Source organism: Ranitomeya imitator, chromosome 2 (assembly GCF_032444005.1).
Source record: "Ranitomeya imitator isolate aRanImi1 chromosome 2, aRanImi1.pri, whole genome shotgun sequence".
Lineage (NCBI taxonomy): Eukaryota > Metazoa > Chordata > Amphibia > Anura > Dendrobatidae > Ranitomeya > Ranitomeya imitator.
Genome location: NC_091283.1, coordinates 268,687,026 through 268,706,135, shown reverse-complemented (window position 1 = coordinate 268,706,135; position 19,110 = coordinate 268,687,026). Strand labels below are relative to the sequence as shown.

The 19,110-nt window shown below is 43.0% G+C and overlaps 1 protein-coding gene across 1 annotated transcript in view; it reads left to right on the top strand.

Annotated features, from left to right (window-relative positions):
* Window positions 1-18,743, top strand: part of LOC138663070 (myosin-3-like) — a 188,925-nt gene extending 170,182 nt beyond the window's left edge. The window contains exons 32-41 of the mRNA XM_069749138.1: window positions 3,466-3,631; window positions 3,707-3,831; window positions 4,290-4,598; window positions 4,873-5,076; window positions 5,265-5,390; window positions 5,478-5,648; window positions 7,349-7,453; window positions 7,526-7,621; window positions 8,257-8,394; window positions 17,819-18,743. Coding sequence (XP_069605239.1) covers window positions 3,466-3,631; window positions 3,707-3,831; window positions 4,290-4,598; window positions 4,873-5,076; window positions 5,265-5,390; window positions 5,478-5,648; window positions 7,349-7,453; window positions 7,526-7,621; window positions 8,257-8,394; window positions 17,819-17,842 — 1,464 coding nt within the window. The 3' untranslated portion in view covers window positions 17,843-18,743. The remainder of the gene's footprint in view (window positions 1-3,465; window positions 3,632-3,706; window positions 3,832-4,289; window positions 4,599-4,872; window positions 5,077-5,264; window positions 5,391-5,477; window positions 5,649-7,348; window positions 7,454-7,525; window positions 7,622-8,256; window positions 8,395-17,818) is intronic.
* Window positions 18,744-19,110: the final 367 nt, after the last annotated feature.

Sequence of the window (19,110 nt, the reverse complement as noted above, 5' to 3'; positions counted from 1 at the left end):
AATAAATCACGGCTCCGAGATTATCTCTGGTATGAGGTCAGGATCCTACAAAATCATTTTTGGATTTCTGATAAATCTGATAAGTTTGGATCTGAAATAATATAGAATAAGTATCGGAGATAATGTCTAATATGGGGTCTGAAAGCGAGATAATAAGTCATCATCTTTAAAATAAATCAGGGCACTGAGATAATAGGTTTGAGGTCAGGATTTGAGATCATATTAGATAGTTAAGAAATGAGATAATAAGGTGGAGCTCTGAGGCATTATGAAATATGACGGTTGGATCTGAGATAATATCAGATATGAGGTCTGGATCTCAGATAATATAGCAAAAACGTGGCATGAAACAATAAGTAAGACAGGTGATTTTATGGTGTCCACAAAATAAACAGATCAAAATAGATATCAAGAGGAGTGAGGGCCCTGCTGCTCGCAAGCTACAAACTATGAGGAAAAGGGGAGACACGAGAGGTGGATGGTAACAATTGCTTTCGTTGTTCGGACCAGCCATAGTGTAAGGATCGGGTGTTCATGTAAAGCTGCATGGACCAGTTAACTGCCTAAGTATGTATCAGTAACGACACAGAGGGCTATTAACTGCATAAAGTGTATGAGAACATGATGCGAGGAACCTGGTTATGGTTTAAGTTTTTTTAATTGGCCACACAGGGATAGTTAGGTTAATGCGTTGAGGCGGTAGGCCAATCTGAACAAATGAGTTTTTAGGGCACGCTTAAAACTGTGGGGATTAATCGTATTATCCTAGGTAGTGCATTCCAGAGAACTGGCGAAGCACGTGTAAAGTCTTGGAGACGGGAGTGGGAGGTTCTGATTATTGAGGATGCTAACCTGAGGTCATTAGCGGAGCAGAGGGCACGGGTAGGGTGGTAGACTGAGACCAGAGAGGAGATGTAGGTGTTGCTGAGCCATGGAGTGCTTTGTGGATGAGGGTAGTAGTCTTGTACTGGATTCTGGAGTGGATGGGTAACCAGTGTAATGACTGGCACAAGGTAGAGGCATCGGTGTAACGGTTGGTGAGGAATATGATCCTGGCTGCAGCATTCAGCACAGATTGGAGCGGGGAGAGTTTGGTAAGAGGGAGGCCGATTAGTAGAGAGTTACAATAGTCCAGACGAGAATGAATAAGTGAAACAGTAAGAGTTTTTGCAGAGTCGAAAGAAAAGGGCGAATTCTAGAAATGTTTTTGAGATGCAGATAAGAAGAGCGAGCCAGTGATCGGATGTGGGGGGTGAATGAAAGCTCGGAATCAAGTTTGACCCCAAGGCAGTGGGCATGTTGCTTGGGAGTAATGGTGTAACCACACACGGAGATGACAATGTCAGGCAAAGGTAGGTTAGTAGAGAAAACACGAGGAGCTCAGTTTTTGACAGGTTCAGTTTCAGATAGAGGGAGGACATGATGTTAGAGACAGCGGTAAGACAATCACTGGTGTTTTCTAAAAAGGTCGGCGTGATAACAGAAGAAGAGGTGTATAATTGGGTGTCGTCAGCATAGAGATGGTACTGGAAACCAAATCTACTGATTGTTTGTCCAATAAGGGCAGTATACATAGAGAAGAGGAGGGGGCCTAGGACTGATCCTTGAGGAACCCCAACAGAAAGGGGAAGGTGAGAGGAGGAGGAACCAGCAAAACATACAGTGAAGGAGCGGTCAGAGAGATAGGAGGAGAACCAGGAGAGAATGGTGTCCTTGAGGCCGATGGAGCGGAGCATAGTGAGAAGGAGCTGATGATCCACAGTGTCGAATGCTGCGGAGAGATCCAAGAGAATTAGCATGGAGTAGTGACCATTAGATTTAGCTGTTAGTAGGTCATTAGAGACTTTAGTGAGGCCAGTTTCAGTAAAGAGCGGAAGCCAGATTGAAGAGGGACAAGAAGAGAGATATCTGAGAGATAGCGGGTAAGACGGGAGTGGACCAGGCGTTCGAGGAGTTTGGAGATGAAGGGAAGATTAGAGACAGGTCTATAATTAGCGGCACAGTTTTGGTCGAGGGATAGTTTTTAAGTAATGGATGTATGATGGCATGCTTAAATGAGGAGGGAAAGATACCAGAAGAGAGAGAAAGGTTGAATATTTTTGTTAGGTGAGAGGTGACAGCCGGGGAAAGGGACTGGAGGAGATGTGACGGAATGGGGTCACTGGTGCAAGTGGTCGGGCAAGAAGATGCAAGGAGCCTGCTTACTTCTTCTTTTGTAACTGGTTCAAAATCAGAGAGTGAACTACAGTAGATGCAGTAGGGGAGGGAGGACAGTGCATGGTATGAAGTTATTGGGAGATAATTTCCTGTTGGATGTGGTCAATTTTTTCTTTGAAGTAATTGGAAAATGAAATCACACTTGTGTGTGAGCGCTGCCTGTATGGGCAGTGTAGCCCCAAATGAAGTGATATACCTTAAAATATCAGGACATAAGTGCCTGCCTGTGTGGGAAGCGGAATCCACCATGGACTAGTGGTGGATTATCTAAGATAATAGATAAAAGGTCAGGATCTGAGATAACTAAGAGCTTTCAGATAATAAATACAAGGTCAAGATCTGAGATAATAAGTAAGAGCTTTAAGATAATAGATACAAGGTCTAGATCTGAGATAAGACCTCTGAAATAGATAACCAGTCAGGATCTGAGATAATAACTAAGAGCTTTGAGATAATAGATAAATGGTCAGGATCTGAGAGAATAAGTAAGAGCTTTGAGATAATATCAGATCTGTGGTTAGGATATGAGATAATAAGTCAGGGCTCTGAGATAATATCAGATACGAGTTCGGGATCTGAGATATTAAGTCAGGGTTCTGAGATACTACCAGATATGAAGTCAGATTATGGGATAATAAGCGCCAGGGCTCTGGGATAATATCAGATATAAGGTCAGGATCTGGGATAGTAAGTCAGGGCTCTGGGATAATATCAGATATGAGGTCAGGATCTGGGATAATAAGTCAGAGCTCTGGGATAATATCAGATATAAGGTCAGGATCTGGGATAGTAAGTCAGGGCTCTGGGATAATATCAGATATAAGGTTAGGATCTGGGATAATAAGTCAGGGCTCTGGGATAATATCAGATATAAGGTCAGGATCTGAGATAGTAAGTCAGGGCTCTGGGATAATATCAGATATGAGGTCAGGATCTGGGATAATAAGTAAGGGCTCTGGGATAATATCAGATATAAGGTCAGGATCTGGGATAGTAAGTCAGGGCTCTGGAATAATATCAGATATGAGGTCAGGATCTGGGATAATAAGTCAGGGCCCTGGGATAATATTAGATATAAGGTCAGGATCTGGGATAATAAGTCAGGGCTCTGGGATAATATCAGATATAAGGTCAGGATCTGGGATAGTAAGTCAGGGCTCTGGGATAATATAAGATATGAGGTCAGGATCTGGGATAATAAGTCAGAGCTTTGATATTTGACTTTTGGTTGTAATTTTCCCAAATTAGATCCTCTCAGAATGGCGGCAGAAATACGAGGAATCTCAGTCTGAACTTGAATCTTCTATGAAAGAATCGAGATCTCTAAGCACGGAGCTCTTCAAAATGAAGAACGCGTACGAGGAGACCCTGGACAGTCTGGAGACGATAAGGAGGGAAAATAAGAACCTGCAGGGTGAGTGCAGCACCCACACATAAGCAGCCTCATGTACCGGGAATTATGGGAAATAACCCGCTGTGTCTTACTCAGAGGAGATCACGGACCTCACGGAACAAGTGACCATGAGCAGTAAGACAATTCATGAGCTGGAGAAGGCCAAGAAGCAGGTGGAGATGGAGAAGAGCGAAATGCAGGCTTCACTGGAGGAAGCGGAGGTACCCCGCCTGTACATCAGATCACATGCAGTGCCCGATCACCACCGGCAGGGGGCGGTGAAGTCCTCCTGCTTCATCCACAGAGATGAACACGGACAACCATGCCTTCCCGACCTATTCAATAAATGGTCTTTTTCTGCTCATATAGGATATGTTCACACAACGCAGTTTTGGACCATTGCGGCAAAAAAAAAAATTGTGTGAACATATCCTTAGACTGCTGCATTCAGATTTGGGGGGTGGAGTAAATTCCATTTTAAGGTAAAAAATACCAATTAAAGGGGTGCTTTAGTCTGCAAAAAATTCCATCTGGGTCATAACCTGCTCAATGTGAACCAATGGGAGAGATAATTGTCCAGATGGACCAACTCCAGGAGAGAGGTGGGATTTTGGTCACGTCTTGTTCTCATCGTCTCGATAGATTATTATATCACCAATCCCCTGTTGTCTGTTTAAAGGCAACTCTGGAGCATGAAGAGGCCAAGATCCTCCGCATCCAGCTGGAACTGACCCAAGTGAGGGCCGACATCGAACGCAGGGTGGCAGAGAAGGATGAGGAGATCGAACAGATGAAGAGGAACTACCAGAGGACATTTGAGACCATGCAGACGGCCCTGGATTCTGAGATCAGGAACAGAAACGAGGCTATCAGAATTAAGAAGAAGATGGAGGGCGACCTCAACGAGATGGAGATACAGCTCAGCCATTCACACCGCGTCGCGGCAGAAGCTCAGAAATACCTGAGGAACGTTCAAGGGCAACTCAAGGTGAGTCTCGTGTGTGGTAGAAGATGGCAACAACTCAATCACAGCTGCTGACCTACAATTGACTCCTGCCTTCAGAGTAGTCCATGAAATAGTCACTATTGTGTAGTCCTCTCTTCCTTTGGACAGTGGACTTCTGCTGATAAGTCTAGTTCTGTGAAGTTTCATCATGAAAACTCAAAGTTTGTTGGTTCTTCACCCAAAGCTGTAGAGTCTTCCACCTGGTGAACATTTTGCCCGTTCCCCAGTGACTCTTGGGTTATCCATTTCCTGCTAGGATGTTCAGATCCACCTTGATGACGCTGTCCGTGGTCAGGAAGAGCTCAAGGAGCAGCTTGCCATCGTTGAGCGTAGAAACAACCTCTTGGTGGTGGAGATCGAGGAGCTGAGGACTTCCCTAGAACAGACAGAGAGATCCAGGAAGATAGCGGAACAGGAGCTCATGGACTCCACCGAGCGAGTTCAGCTCCTGCATTCCCAGGTAAGGGAATGACGTCATGATTCGTTACTTTTGGGTGAAGATGGTACATGGTGACCCCAGTGCTGACTATCTACAGATCATCCTACATGTGATGGTCTTCATCAGTCATGAAGACGTCAGGCCCTCTCATTGACAGGTGGTGACTGTGATGGCAATGGGTTTTCAGAAGATACTTTTCTTTTCACCAGAACACGAGCCTCATCAGCATCAAGAAGAAGCTGGAGAGCGACATCTCACAACTGCAAGGTGACATGGAGGACGTGACCAAGGAGGCCAGGGACGCCGAGGAAAAAGCAAAGAAAGCCATCACTGATGTAAGACACGCATAACTCTTATACAGTGGCGGAACCTGTAAATCTGTGATCACATCAGGGAAAGTTGTTGTTGTTTGAAATTTTCAGGCAGCCATGATGGCCGAGGAACTAAAAAAGGAGCAAGACACCAGCGCCCACCTCGAGAGGATGAAGAAGAATCTGGATCAAATGGTGAAGGATCTGCAGTTGCGTCTGGAAGAAGCTGAACAGCTGGCACTTAAGGGCGGCAGGAAACAACTTCAGAAGCTCGAAGCTAGAGTAAGAACCGAGCAAAACCAATAAAATGTACAACAATGTAGCTCCTATACTACTGCCCCTATGTACAAGAATATAACTACTATAATAATGCCCCCTATGTACAGGAATATAACTACTATAATACTGCCCCTATGTACAAGAATATAACTACTATAATAATGCCCCCTATGTACAAGAATATAACTACTATAATACTGCCCCCTATGTACAAGAATATAACTATTATAATACTGCTCCTATGTACAAGAATATAACTACTATAAAAATGCCCCTATGTACAAGAATATAACTACTATAATACTGCCCCTATGTACAAGAATATAACTACTATAATACTGCCCCCTATGTACAAGAATATAACTACTATAATACTACCCCTATGTACAAGACTATAACTACTATAATACTGCCCCTATGTACAAGAATATAACTACTATAATACTGCTCCTATGTACAAGAATATAAGTACTATAATACTGCTCCTATGTACAAGAATATAACTACTATAATACTGCCTCCTATGTACAAGAATATAACTACTATAATACTGCCCCTATGTACAAGAATATAACTACTATAATACTGCTCCCTATGTACAAGAATATAACTACTATAATACTTCCCCTATGTACAAGAACATAACTACTATAATACTGCTCCTATGTACAAGAATAAAACTACTATAATACTGCTCCTATATACAAGAAAATAACTACTATAATACTGCTCCTATGTACAGGAATATAACTACTATAATAATGCCCCTATGTACAAGAATATAACTACTATAATACTGCCCCTATGTACAAGAATATAACTACTATAATACTGCCCCCTATGTACAAGAATATAACTACTATAATACTGCCCCTATGTACAAGAATATAACTACTATAATACTGCTCCTATGTACAAGAATAAAACTACTATAATACTGCTCCTATGTACAAGAATATAACTACTATAATACTGCTCCTATGTACAAGAATATAACTACTATAATACTGCCCCCTATGCACAAGAATATAGCTACTATAATACTGCCCCTATGTACAAGAATATAACTACTATAATACTGCTCCTATGTACAAGAATATAACTACTATAATACTGCCCCTATGTACAAGAATATAACAACTATAATACTGCTCCTATATACAAGAATATAACTACTATAATACTGCCTCCTATGTACAAGAATATAACTACTATATACTGCCCCTATGTACAAGAATATAACTACTATAATACTGCCCCTATGTACAAGAATATAACTACTATAATACTGCCCCTATGTACAAGAATATAACTACTATAATACTGCTCCTATGTACAAGAATATAACTACTATAATACTGCCTCCTATGTACAAGAATATAACTACTATAATACTGCCCCTATGTACAAGAATATAACTACTATAATACTGCTCCCTATGTACAAGAATATAACTACTATAATACTGCCCCTATGTACAAGAATATAACTACTATAATACTGCCCCTCTGTACAAGAATATAACTACTATAATACTGCCCCTATGTACAAGAATATAACTACTATAATACTGCTCCCTATGTACAAGAATATAACTACTATAATACTGCCCCTATGTACAAGAATATAACTACTATAATACTGCTCCTATGTACAAGAATATAACTACTATAATACTGCCCCCTGTGGCGGTTTCTGCACAGGTCAGAGAGCTGGAGGCAGAGTTGGATCTGGAGCAGAAGAGAAGTACAGATGTGATTAAGGGCTTTAGGAAGTTTGAGAGACGGGTGAAGGAGCTCACGTTCCAGGTAAGAGATTGATCCTGGGATCCGGTTGATCCCTTCGCCGAATGTCTTATTAACCTTTTTTCTGTACTTCAGGCTGAGGAGGACAAGAAGAATAATCTGCGGCTGCAGGATCTGGTGGATAAACTGCAGCTGAAAGTCAAGTCCTACAAGAGACTTACGGAGGAGGCGGTGAGTGAGAGCAGCGGGAGGGAGGAGGCGTCGGGGCTGCCGCAGAGGCATCATAGGGGTTAAATGTGCACAACCCGTCCTGAAGATGAACACTGCTCATAATCAAGTCACCCCCAGAGCTGCACTCACTATTCTGCTGTTACATCGTTTCTTATCCCCCAGTCACCTCCAGAGCTGCAGTCACTATTCTACTGTTACATTGTGTCTTATCCTCCAGTCACCTGCAGAGCTGCACTCACTATTCTGCTGTTACATCGTGTCTTATCCTCCAGTCACCTCCAGAGCTGCACTCACTATTCTGCTGTTACATCATGTTTTATTCTCCAGTCATTTCCAGAGCTGCACTTCCTATTCTGCTGTTACATCGTGTCTTATCCTCCAGTCACCTCCAGAGCTGCAGTCACTATATCCACCCTAATGCTACACAGCAGTGCTCACCATGTACCAGTACCGCCAGCAGGAGGCAGAGGACTGCTGTGATGTTCTGTACACCTAGTGCTATCAGTAGAGCATTATTTTTGTGCCTGCAGCTTTGGATGTGACTAGAGTATAATAAATTAAATATTTCTGGATAGTTACAATGTATCCACTCTTCATTGATGCCACTATTTAACTCTTTCATGTCTCATGTGCAGGAAGAACATTCGAACACCCACATGTCCAAGTGCAGGAGGGTTCAGCATGACCTGGAGGAGGCCGAAGAGCGGGCGGACATTGCCGAATCCCAGGTCAACAAGCTGCGGCTGAGGACTCGGGAAACCATCACCACCAAGGTGGGTCCTGCGTGGGCCAGGTGTATGCCCCTATTAACACCATTGTAGGTTCTGCAGGGGTGGAGTTTTGCCTTATGTTCACCAATGGGGACTTTGCAGGGGTGGGGTTTCATAGTCCCACCAATGAAGGTTCCGCATGGGCGGGGCTTACCTTATTAACATGTAGCGTAGTCGTGTCCATATCTCGCATAGGCAGTTATGGAGAGTAAGTCTATGAATACTGAATGCAGCATTAAATGTGATTGGAGTATAGGATTTATGAGCGCAGCTCTGGATGTGATTTGTGTAGAAGAATTGTGACTGCAGCTCTGCATGCGAGGAGAGGATAAGATTTATGAATGCAGCTCTGCATGTTACTGGCTTATGTAATTTATGATGCAGCTTGTGAGGACACAGCATTTCTTCTTAATCATGCCAGGTGTAAATTCCGTAGGCACGGAAGCATAGACTATTGTCTCTTCTGGTGGGTTAAATTGATATTTGTAAATTGATGATTGGTTGTTATTTGCTTCTTATATCAGCTCCTGCAGTTTATTGGACTGTTATCTTTGCAAATCAATGACGCAGGGTCACTAAGCAATGATGTTTGCTGATATGTTGATTACACATTATACCAGCCCATGCAGTTTGTTGACTTGCAAACATTGGAGGATGAACTATACCCCCACCATTGGCACCCCGCTTTTGGCGGGTACCCACAAAGAGATAACAGCAAGCGTAGTAAGCTGACCAAGAGCAGTGAGGTATGAGGCCAGGTGACCTGATTGTCCCAACCTGAATTCTTCAAGACGTCTTTGAGGGTTCAGCGATGGTCAATGGAGCAGATCTGTGTTCTTCCAGCTGGGGTCGTGGTCCCCTAAGCTGACATTCTGTAGAGTTACTGGGACCAGAGGAAAAGTCTCCGTATATAGTTTACAAGTATCTTCAAGCCATCATTCACAGGGGGCAGGGGTGATGATGTTGACCCGCAGCGTCAAATTATTTATAGTTTATCCTTCATTGTTTGCAAGTCAACAAACTGCATGGCCTGGTATAATGTGTAATCAACATATCAGCAAACATCATTGTTCAGTGACCCTGCCTCAGGAGCTGATGTAAGAGGTAAATAACAACCATTCATCAATTTACAAAAAGCATAATTAACCCCTTAACGTCCAATGACGGGCATAGCCCTTCATGGTTGGGTGTCAGTGCCCGAACCAGGATGGGCTATGCCCCTCATGCATTTAAACCATCACTGCGAGTAAAAACAGTGGCGGTTCAGGGCCAACAGCTGTCTGTGAAAAAAGTGAAATAAAGTCCATAAAGGGACTAGGTAAAAAAGAAAACATTTCAAAAAAAAAATATGTACAAAAATATATATATACTAGCTGAAGAGCCCGGCGTTGCCTGGGCATAGTAAATATCTGTGGTTAGTTATAGCACGTCACTTTTCTCTTATTTTCCCATCACGCCTCTCATTTTCCCAATCACATCTTTCATTTTCCCCCTCACATCTCTCATTTTCTCCCTCACACCTCTCATTTTCTCCCTCCCTCCTCTCATTCCCGCCTAACACTTGTCCTTTCGACCTCACATCTGTCATTTTCCGATCACTACACTATTTTCCCTCACTCCTCTCATTTTGCACTCACACCTTTTCATTTTCACCTCACACCTCTCATTTTCACCTCAGTATATACATGTTTGTCATCTCCCTTATATATAGTATACACCTGTATGTCATCTCCTGTATATAGTATATACCTGTATGTCATCTCCCCTGTATATAGTATATACCTGCTGTGTGTCATCTCCCCTGTATATAGTATATACCTGTATGTCATCTCCTCCTATATATAGTATATACCTGTATGTCATCTCCTCCTATATATATTATATACCTGTATGTCATCTCCTCCTATATATAGTATATACCTGTATGTCATCTCCTCCTGTATATAGTATATACCTGTGTGTCATCTCCCCTGTATATAGTATATATCTGTGTGTCATCTCCTCCTGTATATAGTATATACCTGTATGTCATCTTCTATATATAGCATATACCTGTATGTCATCTCCTCCTGTATATAGTATATACCTGTAGGTAATCTGCTCCTGTATATAGTATATACCTGTGTGTCATCTCCTCCTGTATATAGTATGTACCTGTATGTCATCTCCCCTGTATATAGTATATACCTGTGTGATCTCCTGTATTAGACCTCGTTAACACGTTATTTGCTCAGTATTTTTACCTCAGTATTTGTAAGATAAATTGGCAGCCTGATAAATCCCCAGCCAACAGGAAGCCCTCCCCCTGGCAGTATATATTAGCTCACACATACACATAATAGACAGGTCATGTGACTGACAGCTGCCGTATTTCCTATATGGTACATTTGTTGCTCTTGTAGTTTGTCTGCTTATTAATCAGATTTTTATTTTTGAAGGCTAATACCAGACTTGTGTGTGTTTTAGGGCGAGTTTCGTTTGTCAAGTTGTGTGTGTTGAGTTGTGTGTGGCGACATGCATGTAGCGACTTTTGTGAGATGAGTTTTGTGTGGCAACATGCGTGTAGCAACTTTTTGTGTGTCGAGTTGCATGTGACAGGTTAGTGTAGCAAGTTGTGTGCAGCAAGTTTTGCGCATGGCGAGTTTTGCGCGTGGTGAGTTTTATGTCTGGTGCCTTTTGAGTATGTGCAAGTTTTGTGTGAGGCAACTTTTGCATGTGTTGCAAATTTTGTGCATGTGGCAATTTTTCCGCATGTGCAAGTTTTGCATGTGGCAAGTCTTCCATGAGGTGAGTTTTGCACTTGTGGCGAGTTTTGCGTGAGCCTAGTTTTTGCATGTGGCGAGTTTTGCGCGTGGTGAGTTTTGAGCAGCGACTTTTGTGTTTCGACTTTTATGTGGCGAGGTTGGTGTATTTGTGGTGAAATGTGTGCTGAGGGTGGTATATGTGTTCAAGCACGTGGTAGTGTGTGGCGCATTTTGTGTGTGTGCTCATATCCCCATTTGTGGTGAGTATCTCATGTCGGGGCCCCACCTTAGCAACTGATCGGTATATACTCTTTGGCGCCATCGCTCTCATTCTTTAAGTCCCCCTTGTTCACATCTGGCAGCTGTCAATTTGCCTCCAACACTTTTCCTTTCACTTTTCCCCATTATGTAGATAGGGGAAAAATAGTTTGGTGAATTGGAAAGCGCGGAGTTAAAATTTCACCTCACAACATAGCCTATGACGCTCTCAGGGTCCAGACGTGTGACTGTGCAAAATTTTGTGGCTGTAGCTGCGACGCCTCCAACACTTTTCATTTCACTTTTTCCCCATTATGTAGATAGGGGCAAAATTGTTTGGTGAATTGGAAAGCGCGGGGTTAAAATTTCACCTCACAACGTAGCCTATGACGCTCTCAGGGTCCAGACGTGTGACTGTGCAAAATTTTGTTTCTGTAGCTGCGACGCCTCCAACACGTTTCCTTTCACTTTTTTCCCCATTATGTAGATAGGGGCAAAATTGTTTGGTGAATTGGAAAGCGCGGGGTTAAAATTTCACCTCACAACGTAGCCTATGACGCTCTCAGGGTCCAGACGTGTGACTGTGCAAAATTTTGTGGCTGTAGCTGCGACGGTGCAGATGCCAATCCCGGACATACACACACACATACACACACACACACATTCAGCTTTATATAGTAGACTAGCTGAAGAGCCCGGCGTTGCCTAGGCATAGTAAATATCTGTGGTTAGTTATAGCACCTCACTTCTCTTATTTTCCCATCACGCCTCTCATTTTCCCAATCACATCTTTCATTTTCCCCCTCACATCTCTCATTTTCTCCCTCACACCTCTCATTTTCTCCCTCACTCCTCTCATTCCCTCCTAACACTTGTCATTTCAACCTCACATCTGTCATTTTCTGATCACTCCACTATTTTTCCTCACTCCTCTCATTTTGCACTCACACCTTTTCATTTTCACCTCACACCTCTCATTTTCACCTCATCACCTCAGTATATACATGTTTGTCATCTCCCTTATATATAGTATACATCTGTATGTCATCTCCTGTATATAGTATATACCTGTATGTCATCTCCCCTGTATATAGTATATACCTGCTGTGTGTCATCTCCCCTATATATAGTATATACCTGAATGTCATCTCCTTCTATATATAGTATATACCTGTATGTCATCTCCTCCTGTATATAGTATATACCTGTGTGTCATCTCCCCTGTATACAGTATATATCTGAGTGTCATCTCCTCCTGCATATAGTATATACCTGCATGTCATCTTCTATATATAGCATATACCTGTATGTCATCTCCTGTATATAGTATATACCTGTGTGTCATCTCCCCTGTATATAGTATATATCTGAGTGTCATCTCCTCCTGCATATAGTATATACCTGCATGTCATCTTCTATATATAGCATATACCTGTATGTCATCTCCTCCTGTATATAGTATATACCTGTATGTCATCTCCTCCTGTATATATATGTACCTATATGTCATCTCCTCCTCTATATAGTATATACCTGTGTGTCATCTCTCCTGTATATAGTATATATCTGTGTGTCATCTCCCCTGTATATAGTATATACCTGTGTGTCATCTCCTCCTGTATTAGACCTCGTTCACACGTTATTTGCTCAGTATTTTTACCTCAGTATTTGTAAGCTAAATTGGCAGCCTGATAAATCCCCAGCCAACAGGAAGCCCTCCCCCTGGCAGTATATATTAGCTCACACATTTACATAATAGACAGGTCATGTGACTGACAGCTGCCGTATTTCCTATATGGTGCAATTGTTGTAGTTTGTCTTCTTATTAATCAGATTTTTATTTTTGAAGGATAATACCAGACTTGTGTGTGTTTTAGGGCGAGTTTCGTTTGTCAAGTTGTGTGTGTTGAGTTGCGTGTGGCGACATGCATGTAGCGACTTTTGTGAGATGAGTTTTGTGTAGCAACATGCGTGTAGCAACTTTTTGTGTGTCGAGTTGCATGTGACAGGTTAGTGTAGCAAGTTGTGTGCAGCAAGTTTTGCGCATGGCGAGTTTTGCGCGTTGCGAGTATTATGTGTGGTGCCTTTTGAGTATGTGCAAGTTTTGTGTGAGGCAACTTTTGCATGTGTTGCAACTTTTGTGCATGTGGCAATTTTTCCGCGTGTGCAAGTTTTGCGTGTGGCGAGTTTTTCATGAGGAGAATTTTGCACTTGTGGCGAGTTTTGCAAGAGCCTAGTTTTTGCATGTGGCGAGTTCTGCGCGTGGCGAGTTTTGAGTGGCGACTTTTGTGTTTTGACTTTTATGTGGCGAGGTTGGTGTATTTGTGGTGAAATGTGTGCTGAGGGTAATATGTGTTCAAGCACGTGGTAGTGTGTGGCGCATTTTGTGTGTGTTCATATCCCCGTGTGTGGTGAGTATCCCATGTCGAGGCCCCACCTTAGCATCTGTACGGTATATACTCTTTGGCGCCATCGCTCTCACACTTTAAGTCCCCCTTGTTCACATCTGGCAGCTGTCAATTTGCCTCCTACACTTTTCCTTTCATTTTTTCCCATTATGTAGATAGGGGCAAAATTGTTTGGTGAATTGGAAAGCGCGGGGTTAAAATTTCACCTCACAACGTAGCCTATGACGCTCTCGGGGTCCAGACGTGTGACTGTGCAAAATTTTGTTGCTGTAGCTGCGACGCTTCCAACACTTTTCCTTTCACTTTTTCCCCATTATGTAGATAGGGGCAAAATTGTTTGGTGAATTGGAACGCGCGGTGTGACTGTGCAAAATTTTGTTTCTGTAGCTGCGACGCCTCCAACACTTTTCCTTTCACTTTTTTCCCCATTATGTAGATAGGGGCAAAATTGTTTGGTGAATTGGAAAGCGCGGGGTTAATATTTCACCTCACAACATAGCCTATGACGCTCTCGGGGTCCAGACGTGTGACTGTGCAAAATTTTGTTGCTGTAGCTGCGACGCTTCCAACACTTTTCCTTTCACTTTTTTCCCCATTATGTAGATAGGGGCAAAATTGTTTGGTGAATTGGAACGCACGGGGTTAAAATTTCGCCTCACAATATAGCCTATGACGCTCTCGGGGTCCAGACATGTGACTGTGCAAAATTTTGTGGCTGTAGCTGCGACGCCCCCAACACTTTTCCTTTCACTTTTTCCCCATTATGTAGATAGGGGCAAAATTGTTTGGTGAATTGGAACGCGCGGGGTTAAAATTTCACCTCACAACGTAGCCTATGACGCTCTCAGGGTCCAGACGTGTGACTGTGCAAAATTTTGTTTCTGTAGCTGCGACGCCTCCAACACTTTTCCTTTCACTTTTTTCCCCATTATGTAGATAGGGGCAAAATTGTTTGGTGAATTGGAAAGCGCGGGGTTAATATTTCACCTCACAACATAGCCTATGACGCTCTCAGGGTCCAGACGTGTGACTGTGCAAAATTTTGTTGCTGTAGCTGCGACGCTTCCAACACTTTTCCTTTCACTTTTTTCCCCATTATGTAGATAGGGGCAAAATTGTTTGGTGAATTGGAACGCGCGGGGTTAAAATTTCGCCTCACAATATAGCCTATGACGCTCTCGGGGTCCAGACGTGTGACTGTGCAAAATTTTGTGCCTGTAGCTGCGACTGTGCAGATGCCAATCCCGGACATACACACACACATACATACACACATACACACACACATTCAGCTTTATATAGTAGATTACAAAATAATGATGATAATAATAATAAAAATCCACTAATAAATACACATTCTTATGTGTACGTTTGGTATCACCGCGTTCGGAACACTCTATAGGAGTGTCACACTATTTAACCCCTTCAGTGAATGCCGTAAAAAAAAAAAACACCCAAAAAAGTACCAAATTATGCTTTATCATTATACCGCTTGGAAAAAATGGAATAAAGCGCAATCAAAAAGACGAATGTAAATAAACATAGTATCACTGAAAACGTCATCTTGTCCCGCAAAAAGCGAGCCGCCGTACAGCTCCGTCAGCAGAAAAAATAAAAAGTTATAGCACTTAGAATAAAGCGATGCAAAAATTGTTTTTTTCCATAAAAATATCTATTGTGTAAAAACTTTAAACATGAAGTAAAAATACATAAATGTGGTATCACTGTAATCATACTGTCCAGAAGAAAAAAGCTGTCTTATCAATTTTACCACAAGCGGAATGGAGAAAACAAAAACCTTAATTGCTGTTTCTTTGTTCATTCTGCCTCCATAAAAATCGGAATAGAAAGTGATCAAAAAATGTCATGTGCCCGAAAATGGTACCAATAAAAATGTCACTTCTAGCACTTAAGGGGCTCTGTATATGGAGTCTGCAAACTATTCTAGGAAAATCTGCGCTGCAGGAGGTAAATGGCTAAAAGAAGAAAAATTTAGCCGAAATTTTTTTTTTCTTAACTCTGTTATAAACTTCTGTAAAGCACCTGGTGGTTCAAGATGCTCACCACACATATAGATAAAATTGACAAAACAAAGAATATAGACGGCACCAGGCTCAAAATGCACCCAATCTTTGACGCAAAGCAGCACAATGTCTGCGCAGGATTCGTGTAGCAAGCACAGATAAAGCAGACTACGGCGGTGCTCCACATAGAAAAATCAAGTCCATTCCATATAGTAAAAAAGAAGAATATGTGGCACTCACCCAGAAAAGCTGCTGAATTAAAGTCCTTTATTCATGATGCGATAAAACGGAACACTTTTGGAGAGGCGGCTGGGATCGGGAGATGGTGCTAGGAGGAGGAGAGGTGGACACCTCTCCTCCTCCTAGCACCATCTCCCGATCCCAGCCGCCTCTCCAAAAGTGTTCCGTTTTATCGCATCATGAATAAAGGACTTTAATTCAGCAGCTTTTCTGGGTGAGTGCCACATATTCTTCTTTTTTACTATATGGAATACACATATAGATAAGCTCCTTGAGGGGTCTAGTTTCCAAAATGGTGTCACTTGTGGGGGGTTCGCACTGTTAAGGAACATCAGGGGGTCTCCAAAAGTGACAAGGCGTCCTATCTCAATTCCAGACAATTTTGTGTTTAAAAAGTCAAACCTTTCTCCATCCCTTCCGAACTCTGCCATGCGCCCAAACAGTAGTTTGCCCCCACATATGGGGTATCAGCGTACTCAGGAGAAATTACACAATAAATATTGGGGTCCATTTTCTTCTGCTTCCTTTTTTAAAATAAAAATATTGGTGCTAAAATATGATTTTTGAGGAAACAATGTGATTTTTAATTTTCACGGCTCTGCGTGATAAACTTCTGTGAAGCACTTGGGGGTTGAAGGTGTTCACCACACATCTAGATAAGTTCCTTGGGGGGTCTAGTTTCCAAAATGGTGTCACTTGTGGGGGGTTTCCACTGTTTAGGAACATCAGGGGCTCTGTAAACGCGACATGGAGTCCACTCTAAATTCCAGCCAATTTTACGTTCAAAACCTCAAACGGCACTCCTTCCCTTCCAAGCCCTGCCGTGCACCTAAAGAGTAGTTTATCCCCACATATGGGGTATCGGCATACTCAGGAGGAATTGCACAGCAAATATTGTGGTTCATTTCTTCCTGATACCCATGATAAAATTTAAAAAATTTTGTCCGAAGTTCAATTTTTGTAAAAAAAAGTTAAATGTTCATTTTTTTTCCTTCCACATTGTTTCAATTCCTGTGAAGCACCTGAAGGGTTAATAAACTTCTTGAATGTGGTTTTGAGCACCTTGAGGGGTGCAGTTTTTAGAATGGTGTCACTTTTGGGCATTTTCTGTCTTGTACACCCCTCAGTAACTTTAAATGTGAGGTGGTCCCTAAAAAAATGGTTTTGTGAATTTTGTTGTGAAAATGAGAAATCGCTGGTCAACTTTTAACCCTTATAACGTCCAAACAAAAAAAAAAGCTTCAAAAATTGTGCTGATGTGAAGTCGACATGTGGGAAATGTTATGTAGTAACTATTTTGTGTGACATAATGTTTTGATTTAGGGGCACAAAAACTAAAAGTTTGAAAATTGTGACATTTTCAATAAATTTTGAAGAAATTTTACCACTATCATAAAGTACAATATGTCATGAAAAAATGAATCAAAATCACCGGGATCCATGGAAGCGTTCCAGAGTTATTACCTCATAAAGTGACAGTGGTCAGATTTCAAAATTAAGGCTGGTGATTAACCTACAAAGTGGCTTGGTCCTTAAGGGGTTAAAGAAGGAATGCTGTGTGGTCACATCGCACAGCTCCAAATGTCACTGGAGTATATCATTTATGATGCAGCTCTGGATATGGCTGGAGTATAGGATTTATGAGTGCAGCTTTGGATGTGAGTGGAGTATAGGATTTAGGAGCGCAGCTCTGGATGTGAATGGAGTGTACGCTGAGTTGCTTTTATCTCATTCGCTTATTTTGTGCTTTTAGGTGTTTATGACGACTCAGGAATAAGTCCACAGACGGGAAGATGGCGGTCGCGGTGACCGGAAGACGCTGACTACATCCACGGGACTGAAATCAATTCTGTATGGCGGCTGTTATCAGGAGCTTTTATCCCACAGCGTCAGATGGGCTTAGAGATGGCGGGTATCGGGGCGTGGGGATGGTGGGTATCGGGGCGTGGGGATGACAGGTATCAGTGGTAGAGATGGCTGGAATCGGGACTCAGAGATGGCGTGTATTGGGGCATGGGGATGGCGTGGGGGTGGCGGGTATAGGGCATGGAGATGGCGGGTATCGAGTCGTGGACAAGGTGGGTATCGGGGCGTGGACAAGGTGGGTATCAGGGTGTGGAGGTGGTGAGTATCAGGGCGTAGAAAAGGCAGGTATCGGGCATGGGGATGGCGAGGAGTGGGGATGGCAGATATCGGGGTGTGGGGATGGCGTGGGGGTGGCGGGTATAGGGGCATGGAGATGGCAGGTATCAGGGCGTTGGGGTGGTGGTGGCGGGTATAGGTCATGGAGATGGCGGGTATCGGGGAGTGGACAAGGTGGGTATCGGGGCATGGAGGTGGCGAGTATTTTGGGGAGTGGACAAGGTGGGTATCGGGCGTGGGGTTGGCGAGGAGTGGAGCTGGCGGGTATCGGTTCATGGGGGTGGCAGGTGCTGTGGGCACGAATTTCCTGTAGAAATCTCTGGTGAATGTCACGTGAAGCCATCACTAAAGGAGAATCACGCCGTCGGAGGCATTGTGCTTCAGAGGGGGAGGGGCTCTCCTGACCGCCTGCTCCCATTACCCACAATGCCCCTTCACCCTGACGTTCTGCCCCTTATTCAGTCTCACCATGTAGTCGTCTTTCACACTGTGTCCGTCTGATCAGTCCTGATACAATAAATGAAATCTAGAAACTGCTCGTGGCTCCTTTAATCGCGGCGTTGTCCGTTATATATGGAAGCCTGAATCCTTCCATAGAAGCTTCTGTGACACCCGGTGTCATTCTTACATCCGGCCACCAGAGGGAGAGGCAGTGCTATCAAGAATTTATCAGAAACCTGTCACTTGAAGCAACCAATCACATTCCAGCTCTTGTGCCATCTGCCCCATAGCAACCAATCACATCCCAGCTCTTGTGCCAGCTTCCCCAAAGCAACCAACCACATTCTATCTCGTGTGCAATCTGCCCCATAGCAACCAATCACATTCCGGCTCTTGTTTCATCTGACCCATATGACCAATTACATACTAGCTCTTCTTCCCCACAGCAAACAACATCCCAGT